The sequence below is a fragment of the Primulina huaijiensis genome, chromosome 10 (genome assembly GCF_012295235.1).
Source record: "Primulina huaijiensis isolate GDHJ02 chromosome 10, ASM1229523v2, whole genome shotgun sequence".
NCBI classification, from domain to species: Eukaryota; Viridiplantae; Streptophyta; class Magnoliopsida; order Lamiales; family Gesneriaceae; genus Primulina; species Primulina huaijiensis.
Window position 1 is genome coordinate 5,057,820 of NC_133315.1, and position 11,635 is coordinate 5,069,454.

Below are 11,635 nucleotides of genomic sequence, written 5' to 3' on the forward strand. Positions count from 1 at the left end.
AAAAAAAAAAAAAAAAGAAATAGTCTCTTGTATTGTCTATTTGAGATGGCCTCACATGCTGCGCGAACAGAATAATTTTTACATTTAAAAAAAAAAACTATTTTGGTTGTTTATATTAAATAATAATTGCAATATTTCAACTCATATCTTTAAGATACAAAATTATAAATTTGATCGAATAATTTATATATTTTCAATCAAATATATATTTCAAGTTATAGTTGTAGTATAGTAAATTGATATTTGTTATCACTTTCATTTATTTTATTTTATTTGTCATAATACTGATGTAACGTGGAAAATTAATTATGTGGCACATGGAATTTCGGACTTTCCCAACAAATCTGACTTCATGTAATCATGTCAGTGTTTTTATAAAAAAAAATAAAAAATTTAATCAAGGTTTTTAGAACTAAAAATGAAAGACAAATTAGTTACAAGACCATAATTTATTATTTTCTCTAAAAATATATATCGATATTACAAATAATATGCTTGGAATTATTATTTAAATGTCAAATATGTGTTGAAAATATATTTGAATGTGGTCGTGGCTGAAACACGTAGAAATCTATGGTAATAGTTATTTTCCTGAATTGTAAAATAATTTTTTTTTAATCTCAAATTTTACAAACCTTATAACAATCTAAGTGTTATGTTTCCATTATATTTTTACGGAGATAATTGTTGGAACCTAAGAATCACATGATTTTGGTTTAAATCGACATTTTTAAGATGGAGTGATATATGGTTATTGTTTTACCAATAATAACAATGAGTACTATGAAATCCACGTGTAAGTGTTTTGTGAAACGGTTTCACGAATTTTTATATGTGAGACGGATCAACCCTACCGATATTCACAATAAAAAGTAATATTCTTAGCATAAAAAGTAATACTTTTTCATGGATGACTCAAATAAGATATTCAACCCACGAAATTGATCCGTGAGACCGTCTCACACGATTTTTTAGTTAAATCGACATGTCAACTATGTATTTCATCATGTGACCGACAACTGGTGTCATATCAATATTTTATGATATCACGTCAATATTCACGTTAAATAAGAACAAAAGAAAAAAAAAGTGAAAATTAAGACCAAACTTTGATCACATAAAGAATAAAAAACACATCGTACAATCTACTTTTTAGCTTTCAGAATGGCTAATTTTTAACTTGGGGCTTCGAAGTTATGGCAGTCTGTTGATTAATTTTTAAATTTTGCAGAAAAAATTTTGGATGGAAGCAATGGAGATGTTGCAGTAGATTTTTACAGTCGGTATAAGGTTGGTTTGTTTAAATCATTTTATATTTATGTTTATCTTTTGTGTAACTTTATATAATATATGATATTTTGATGCAATTATGAAATATCATAAACAAATTCCCTTTAGTGTTAATATTTGGCTACTTGATTTTTTTATTAAAAAAATATGAGAGATAATTTTTTTGTAAATGTCCTAAAAATATTTTGGTTAATTTTTTTTAAAATAAAATAAAATAATTAATTTTAAATTTCTCAAAAACTTGCACAATTTAATACTGATTGAAGTAAATTCCATACGGATTATATTATTCAGTACCCCATCATCTAATAATTATTATCTTGAAAATATACATATTAAACAAATAATAATCAAAATTTATTANATGTTGAACGTTGTCTTATGGTATCATAATTTGGCGACAAATAATGTGCTCAGCGTCGCTCAAATAGCGAATCATATGCGTTTATTTTCCCACCTTTATTTTGGGTTATTTGGCAACTACACAAAGCTAACGCGTCACGAAATGTAAGCATTTGACGACATACAACACACACAACGTCGCTGATACGTAGCAAGAAATTTTCCCACCAACGTTCTGGTTCTTTTGGCAACATGACTCAGTTAAAGCGTCGCAGAAAGATAATCTTAGTGCGTCGCAAAATTGGTAAATCATTTCACGACGCGTAGCAAGCGTTGCCGAATTTTACTAAGTTTGTCAACGTCGCGAAATTTAAAATTTCTTGTAGCATCACTAAGATGATATATATATATTTAAATTTATAATATTGTTCTCTAATGAAAGACATAACATGCAGGATGATGTGAAATTGGTAAAAATTACAGGGCTCAATGCTTTTAGAATGTCTATTTCCTGGCCTCGAATAATACCAAGTAACAAATATTCATATTCTCTTGTTATTTAATTTATTTTTATTATCATATTAATTGCTAACTTATGAATTTTAATATATCTCAGATGGAAAGCTAAGCGGAGGAATAAACAAGGAAGGAATCGCCTTTTATAATAATGTCTTCAATGAGCTCCTCGCGAATGGTAATTAATATTTCAGCATATTATAAAAAAATTTAAAATTATTTCTCTAATTATTATATGATAATGTTGAATTGAATTAAATTAAAGGTATTACTCCATTTGTCACACTGTTCCATTGGGATCTTCCTCAACCTCTAGAAGACGAATATAATGGCTTCTTAAGTCCCCAAATAATGTAAGTACACATTTTCAATTCAAAAATGCCAAATTATATATAAATATATGTATATTATATGAAAATTGAAATATACAAGATAATTAAAACCCAATTTTATATATATGAAAATTGAAAGATACAAGATAATTAAAACCCAATTTTGATAAAATATATTACCAAAATTTAAAAAAAACACTCATACACGATGAGTGTCAATATCTAAGAAATTTTCATTGCATTTGTTTTTTAGGTCAAAATTAGGTTTTAATCAGGAAAATTGGTTAAATAACCTCGTTCAACCATTTTTTTTAAAGAAAATGACCTTCTCAAGTGTATTTGAAGAGGTCATTTCTTAAAAAAATGTTGACCGAGGTTTAAAAAAATACCTCGTTTTAATCTTGTATTTTTCAATTTTATTGTTGGTGTGGCACTGAACAAGTGTCACGTTAGCATGAAATCAGCGTCACGTTGAAAAAATTACTAAAATTGTAAAAAAAAAAAGATAGTTAACATGTATGAAAAATAAATAAATATACGGGACCAAATTATATTTTTCACAAGATTAATAAAAAAAAATTTGTTGAGATATACCCTACTCTTCCAGATTGCAAAAAAGAGTATGCTAATTAATGTTCAAGTTGTATGTGCAATGTGGTGGTGCAGAGATGATTACAGGGACTTTGTCGGTGTTTGCTTCAAAGAGTTTGGTGATCGTGTAAAGCATTGGATCACTATAAATGAGCCATATATCTTCATCGAAGGCGGTTACGACGGCGGCGCCGTCGGAATTCTGGCTCCAGGGAGGTGCTCCGACCGGGCCAAGTGTGCCCAAGGAAATTCGGCCACCGAACCTTATATTGCGGGCCATAATCTACTCCTTTCCCATGCTGCTGCTGTCAAATTATACAGGGAGAAATTCCAGGTCAATATTCCTATTCTATTTAAATATATCATCTATTTTGCTTAGATAAAATTATTTAAAATCATAAATTATTTTGTATCTAATTAAAATAGTTTGCTATTATTATGTCCCTTGTCCAATTGTTCGAAATAGATACAAATTCATCAAGAATATACAAATTATCCGTTCTGATTTTAAAATATGCTCTCACGATTTTATATTAAAAATTTGAATGTAATAATGATTTAAATTGAAATGAATCAAATATCTCTATCATAACCTTGTTTTACATATATTTTTTTTATTAGAGTGGAAACTCGCAGTCGTTATCTTATACTATGCATTGGGTAAACCTCCGGACTAACTCAATAGCTTACAAACTACATTGCGCAAGTCATGTATAATACGTCCAAGAAAGTGTTGGTATGGAAAATCAAAGTCTTTATCATTGATCAGATGTTAACCTACTTAACCAACTCGGACACATTTGAAGCTTTTTACAATTTTTTTTCATTCTTATGACGAATAGAACACCTACGTCTTTCACCAAAATTCTGAAGATTTCCTAAAAATTTCGCTAGTAATTAATGTTTTAAAATGAAACTAGTTAGTTAGATGTTGTTTGGCTTGAATAGATTCAAAAAATTTGTATAAAATTTTCGAATTTACTACCGAAATTATTAAAAATTTTATGGAAATGTTATTGAATTTATGGCCAACTAATAACGATAAATTTGTGTGATTAACACTTTTAGGGAAAGATTATTTAAATTATGGCTAATTTGTGCGGCAGGCAACTCAAAAGGGTGTGATTGGGATAACTCTAGTCTCTCAATGGATGGTTCCATTTTCCCGGAGTGACCTCAATATTAGTGCTGCCCGACGAGCCCTTGAGTTTGTGTATGGTTGGTAAGTTGTTGCGTGTTTGTACAGTCTTTTAATTTTTGATTTTTTTTGGAGTTTAATCATTTTTAATTAGTGTGATTTATATTAAAATAAGAATAATACTGAAACGTCCACTACTCGTTTTAATTTAAAATATACTAGAATTTATTTTCCCCATCATCCCGGCCGAAATATCAATATACATACATATATATAAATCTTTTGCACCATTTAAAATAAACCAACCGACCTAATATTTGAAAATTCAAAAGAACGTAATTCAAAACATGAAATCGTAAATCGTCAACCAAATCCTAAAATTAGAATTTTTCAAAATAAAATATAAACTCTTAAATCCTCTCAAAACTACTCGAAAACATTAAAATTCATAAAATTTTTAAAGTAATCTTAAATCATAAACATAATGCGAAAAACTAGCAAAGGTCCTCGGGTTATTTGCACCATGAGTCCAGCTAGTTCAACCATTAAATCTTCCATCAACATCATGTTCAGCTGCATCGATCACATCTAGTGAGTCTAATGACTCAGCATACCTTACCCATGATAGCAAGTAATACGTATACATTCACAAGCAACAATGAAAATACGTTTAATCAAAATAGCTTTTCATAAACGTAAACTTTAAACATTTTTCTTCCATTAAGGGCACTGCCAGGACATCTAACATTTTTCAGGTGTAAAATGACTGTTTTGAAACCCTAACTTCCCAATTTATCCTTACAACTTAAAACGCGATTCAAGTTTGGATTTTATCCTTAGAACTTAAAACGACGATCCAAATCATTCCAAACTTAACATGACACCTTAAAATACACCCATAAATATTTCTTAGACGTAAACTTAAGCTCCTTGACTAATTTCTCACATTTTTAAAGCTTAGACGTACATCCCGATTTTAATCCGAATAGGCTCGAAACTTAACCAAACCTTACCAAAATTGAACTGTGGCTTAAAAACACCTAATCACACCCTATGCAACCCAAATCATGTCTTTCAGAACCCTAAAGATGCCTAGAAGGCTGCTGCACTTCCCTTGCCCCAGGTTCGAACCCTAGTTTGATCACCCAACCTATCCTTCGACTCCATCCCTTAACCACTCAGTCGAGAACTTATTTGACCATCCTAAGACCTTGACAGACCCTAGGGACCCTACTGGAACGAGCCTACAATAGCTAGCACACCACAGCCCTCAACCCGCCATCTATCAGACCCGCGCGCCCAAGGATCTTGCGCCAACCCCTCTTCCTTCGATCCAGCCCTCGTGTAGCACCCTAGGACCATCATACCCCCTTAGGTCTCCTGGTCACGTCCTAACAGCAGCTATGAGCCGTGCCTCTCTAGCGAACCTTGGCCGAAAACCTCAGCCCTTAAAACACAAATTTTCTTTTCATCCTCTTGCCCTAACCTTTCAGCCTTTAAACGTACACTTTGTTACCCTTAAACATGTGGAAAAACGTTCCTTTCTATAGCCCTACCATGTTAGCCCTTTTGTGCATCATAAGCAAGAGTTTTAAAAGATGAAAACTCTAATTTTATCATGTTTATGCCATAAAAACGAAAATAAAAGAAGTGCGTCATGTTTTCATTCAAATATGTATCAAAATATATAATATGATGTGAAAGATGAGTGAAGGAAGATTAAGACGTGCCTTTGAGTTTATTACGCATGAAAAACGACTTGTGATGCGAAAAACGTCGGCGGAGAGGGACCTCGCTGAATTCATTCGCATTCCACGTGATTTTCTCTATAAAAAAAAACATGTGTGTGTTAGTGGTTGTGTTGCTGATGGAGAGTCCTAGTATGTTTCTAGTGATGTGTGCGTGTGTTTGTGTTATATGTTAAAGGCTTTTAGGGCCTTGTTTATTATATAAAATACATGGTACAATTTTAGGTCCATTAAACTAGTATAATAGGCTCATTAGATAGTAATTAAAATATTTTATTTAGAGAAGTTTGTAAAAATAATTCCCGAACCATTAAAAAGTAACCCAATTTGATAAAAATCGATTGCCGATTAAAAATAAGATTCGACATGTAAATTAATCTAAAATTATACAATTTTCGAACATACGTATTAAATACATCATCTATTAAATAATTGAAAATAATTATTTAATAAGAAAAAATAATTATTTAATAAGATTGTTTTTCTTAAACTGTCTACGGTCTTCGTTCTACGTTCGAGCATCTATTGCTTTTAAAAAGTCCTATTTCATGCATTCCAGTAATATATTCAAATAAACATGAAATCATGATTTAAACATGCATTTAATACAATTAAAATACATAAGAAATTTGATAACTTGCATGCATGTGGTTCACGTAGACCTTTAAATTTTTTGGAATTACAAATACCACACTTGTAAAATTTGATAAGGGACATTATGGTAAATATATGTGAACTTGGCCATACCAAGGTGACCAATTGTCAGCCTCATAGGGGGGGTGAGAATTGGATTAAAACAAAATTGAACTACTTAAAACCAAGATTAAAGGAATTTTTTGGTCAACAGATACTACTAAAACAGAACAAACCTAACTTTTAGAAACTTTGTTTTAGAAAATCAATTTCCAATTAAAATTGTAATTTTAAATTTTATTTTATAAAAGTTCAATACTTCGATTTAACCAAAATTTTATGATAAAAACCAAATTAATCGAACATTTCATATGCATTGCAAAAGTCGATATTTTCATTTTACAAAAAGTTATACGTGCATACCATACCAGTAAATATTGCATCTGATACGTGCTTACAAGTAGATAGATTTTATATTTTAAATGCAATTTCAAGTATATATATAATGAAGTATGATAGTGTTGAAGTAATTTTTTTATCATCAAATGTTACATTTTAGTATTTATCCAATAATATTTTAATTTTTATAAAAATAAGTGTGTTATAAAGAGAGGTACTTTGGTCATAGCCAAATAGTACCTAGTTACTCTAACGTTTCACACGATTAATAATATAATATAGTATGGCAAAAATTTGTGTGAGACGGTCTCACGGGTCGTTTGTGAGATGGATCTCTTATTTGAGTCATCCATGAAAAAATATTATTTTTTATGCTAAGAGTATTACTTTTTATTGTGAATATCGGTAGGGTTAACCCGTCTCACAGATAAAGATTCGTGAGACCGTTTCATAAGAGACTTACTCATATAGTATATGTGTGGATCGATCTTTAATCTCTGGACTTAAGTTGTTTTTTTCAAAAAAAAAAAAGGTTTGCTGATCCTTTGGTTCATGGAGAGTATCCAAAAATCATGCAATCTATAGTTGGGAATCGATTACCGAAATTCAGCAAGGAGCAGAGTGAATTACTGAAAGGATCCTTCGATTTTTGGGGAATAAACTACTACACAGCCGTTTATGTTGCTCATCTTTCATCTCCAAATACCGTCAACCTTAGCAGTTCAACGGATAGTATGGTTCAATTTTCAAGTAAGCATATATTTTACCAGAATAAAATTTTTTTTTATATGAAACTCGAATATTTTCATTTGAAGGAAATTATGGAATTGAATTTAAGGAAAATTGGAAAAATCAGTCATCTTAGTAGAACTGTTAGAATCGACTAGCGATGTGGTCTGGCCCACAACATGCCATTATACATGGTCGGAAATTTCCAATTCAGCCGGTCAGCCCACCTATTTAATGTGATGGTCTGGACCTATTTGATTTCGACATATCTAACTGTCAGATTATGCAGGGTAACTTGTCCATTTATTTTATCGGGAAATTGGCCTTCAGTCCCCAGCCGTTGTTTTTTTTTTTTTTTTTTTTTTTTTTTTTTTTTTTTTTTTTTTTTTTNTTTACACATGAAGTGTACCACAATTTGTATGACATAGTACCACAATTTTGTGGGTAGTGAGTGAACCCAAAAAAATGTTTTGATTGGAGATTTTTCACCAACTTTCCCCTATTTTATGCAGCAGGACAGGTCGGCTTCCTGTTTTGACAGTTCTACCTCTAACTTTGTCTATATAAGTGTTTTTTGTCATTTGACTGGTCAAAATATGGTCCATCCCGTTGTTATTTTATGAGATAACTGACTAAATTTGGGAGACAGCTTTTATCAGTAACTTGGATTTTTCGTTTCTTCATTGTTTTTTATTATTCAAAATTTTGTTGAACAAATACAAGTAATTTATTTATTAAAAATAAAAAATGGGAATAGTTTGAGAGGTATTAGTAGTACCATTCCCAATTAATTAATACTTAGGCACTTTTGAATTTAATTTTGTTTACTTTTAAAGCTCCTAATATTTACTTGTATTTTGTTGTTTCTTGAATATTTTTGCAGCTGCAAAAAATGGCGTACCAATTGGCGAACCGGTATGTTATAAAAATAAAATTCACAAATTGCAAAAACATTCTTTATGTTATTTGAGTTGCACCATTACCACCAGCTATAGCTTTTGGTAAAGCGGCAAGCGCTCGGTTCTACAATTGGTAACAGAGCCAAGGTCACGGGTTCGATTCCCATCGATTGCAAGGAGTGCAATTATGGGGAGGGAGATTGTTGGGTTGCAATAATTGTCCCTGCTTGGTAGAGCGATCGAACCGTGGTGCTTAAACTGCTGTGCGGTTTATAAGATTTGAGTTGCACCATTACCACCAGCTATAGCTTTTGGTAAAGCGGCAAACTCTAGATCCTACATTTTGATTAATTAATTAAATGAAATTCGTCCATCCATCCAAATATAACATTAACAATTTACAAATCAAATTTCCTTACTCTGCCTTTATCCATATTTTTAGAACTAGTCGTTATGATTTTCAGACCGGAGTAAACGCCTTCTTTTCCTATCCGAAAGGCTTATATGAACTCCTCATGTATGTCAAGAAGAAATACAACAATCCGACTGTCTATATCACTGAAAATGGTATGGGAAAAAAAACCCTTTACTTTTAAAATAATTTGTTCTTGTGTGCATGCATCATTTTCTAATTGCTTTTTTTTTTCCTTTGGTTATAATCAGGTTATGGTTCAAAAAACAATGGTACATTAAAAGATGGTATTAATGATCCACAGAGAGTTAAGTTTTTCAGACGCCATCTTGCAGCCCTTCGAAAAGCAATGGAGTAAGCTTTATTTCTTTTTGCAAACAATTTTGGTTGTCATGTGATTTGATCATTTACATTCCTATTGTTTGGGGATCGTGCATGGTTCCTCTGCCATTAGTTTTTATGACATGACGACGAAAATAATGAACTCGATCGACGTTGTTATTACATGAAAAGTGAAATATGAATTGTGAACTATATAGGTTGAACCAAACATAACATCATCACATTGCAACTTGCAGCGACGGTGTGAATCTCAAAGGTTTCTTTCTATGGTCTTTTCTGGATAATTTCGAGTGGGCGTCGGGTTACACCATTCGGTTCGGGATTTACTATGTGGACTACAAGAATGGGCTCAAAAGAATTCCCAAGTTGTCGGCTGTTTGGTTCAAGAAGTTCCTTCAAAAGACTTAGGAGGCCCTCACCGGCCAGCCCCCCACCCCCGCCGTTCGTTTTTGAATAAATCAGCCCAATCTGTTTGAAGACGCAGTTCAGTTTATTGAAATAATAAATATCTTATTATGTGCTCTAAATAAGCCAACCGTTTGGTAATTGTGATTTGCAGTTTGAATCTTAGTTCATATTAGACATCTGAATAGCCGAGAATCATTGCATATCCTATGATTATCATTAGCGGTCTCTTGAAAAAACAAAATTTTAGTCAATTGTAGTAATTGGATTCTCGGGGTAACAAGAACCTAATCCCCCTCCTCCGACCAGATTCTTGAACTCGTCAGCATCTGGTCTTTGAAATGGTCTAGTGAAATCAGTTGGTTCGTCAGCTGGACTGATTTCACTGATTTAGTTGAATTGGTCAGTTGGGCTTTTCATCATTTGAATTCTTCATCAGCTCGTCGGGTTTCTGTAGGTCTTCTGCTGAATCATCTATCAGCAGGACAATCAGTTGAACTTGTCTTTGATATATCAGTTGGACTTGTTCAGTTTGGGCAAGTAGTCAGCACTCTTCAGTTTGCATCTCGATAGCTTCAGTTTTGGCTCGGAAACTGATCAGTTCGAAGCTTGATCAGTTTCAGTTTTCTACGTAAACTTATTAAAGACAAAATAACATTTTTTGTTAACATCAATATCAAAGTTACGAACATTAAATGTTCCGACAACAACCACTTGTTCTTGATTGTTGATTGCCAACAACCACATGATCAGTTGATTGTGGCCCTATATTTAATAATAGTAAAAAACCGGCAGGTCGGAACCAACGGGTCAACGGGTTTTGAACCTTAAAATCGTAACGGAACTACCTTGGTAGGTTACGGTCACGGTTTCGAGTCACACACGTTGACCCTATTACTCGGCCCGATAATTAACTGACATAAACGTATACCCAAGTTATACAAAGAATATAGTTAGTTGTATTCTTCGGCCTCTCGATTTGGGCTTTTTTCATGATGTGGCCCCAGACAAATTTTTTAAAAAAAAATCAAAATTTACAAAAATATGACATTGTGGGGGCTCTTTGTAAAACAGTAACGGTATGTTTGAATGCTTAAAATTTTTGATTTTGATTTGGAAGTAGAATTTGATTTGGAAATTCATGGATTTAAAATTTCATCTTGTGTTTACTTCGAAATTTAAAATTTTATTTATTGGTTGGCAAAAAAAAGACTTGAATTTGAAAATTTAAAATTTTATTAAAATAATCTTAATTATCTTCGACAAAAATCATGATTTAAAACATATTATTTACACCCTTTAAAAAAAAAAAACATATTATTCACATTATTAAAAAACTGAAAAATTAAAATTAATTTTATCATATATTTCTCTCTATCTTTTCAATTATATATTTGTGTTATACAAATTACATAAACTCTTATATAATTAATTAACTAATCTTAACCAACACAAAATGAACTATTAAAATAAAATAATCAAACATAACATCTAAATATTCAAATTTAAATTCTACGAATTAAATTATTTCAAAATTAAATATTCAACCACATCCTAATTTCATAAATAGAAAATAAATTATTATTAAATAAAATATGAAAATAAATAAATAAATAAATTTATCATTTAATCCAACCATTACATATAAAGATGGTAGAAGAATAATAATTAAAATTTTTTGTTATGGATATTTTTTAGTTTTATTCAAATACAAATCCTATCAAATCTGATCAGTTTTGAAAAGATTTATTTATACACAATGAAATCCAGTCAAATCTCTTAAAATCCAATTCAATTTTTAAAACCCAACTAACCAATCGGTTAAAACCACGATTTACGAATCTAAATCCCTTACGGTT

General features: G+C 31.3%; 1 protein-coding gene across 1 annotated transcript in view; it reads left to right on the top strand.

The window, feature by feature from the left end:
* The window catches only part of LOC140986702 (beta-glucosidase 13-like), an 11,439-nt gene extending 1,441 nt beyond the window's left edge, over positions 1 to 9,998 (top strand). Inside the window, exons 3-13 of the mRNA XM_073455023.1 lie at positions 1,232 to 1,290; positions 2,088 to 2,163; positions 2,249 to 2,326; positions 2,414 to 2,501; positions 3,147 to 3,405; positions 4,178 to 4,293; positions 7,522 to 7,739; positions 8,602 to 8,633; positions 9,082 to 9,184; positions 9,281 to 9,383; positions 9,608 to 9,998. Coding sequence (XP_073311124.1) covers positions 1,232 to 1,290; positions 2,088 to 2,163; positions 2,249 to 2,326; positions 2,414 to 2,501; positions 3,147 to 3,405; positions 4,178 to 4,293; positions 7,522 to 7,739; positions 8,602 to 8,633; positions 9,082 to 9,184; positions 9,281 to 9,383; positions 9,608 to 9,779 — 1,304 coding nt within the window. The 3' untranslated portion in view covers positions 9,780 to 9,998. The remainder of the gene's footprint in view (positions 1 to 1,231; positions 1,291 to 2,087; positions 2,164 to 2,248; positions 2,327 to 2,413; positions 2,502 to 3,146; positions 3,406 to 4,177; positions 4,294 to 7,521; positions 7,740 to 8,601; positions 8,634 to 9,081; positions 9,185 to 9,280; positions 9,384 to 9,607) is intronic.
* The last annotated feature ends 1,637 nt before the right edge of the window (positions 9,999 to 11,635 follow it).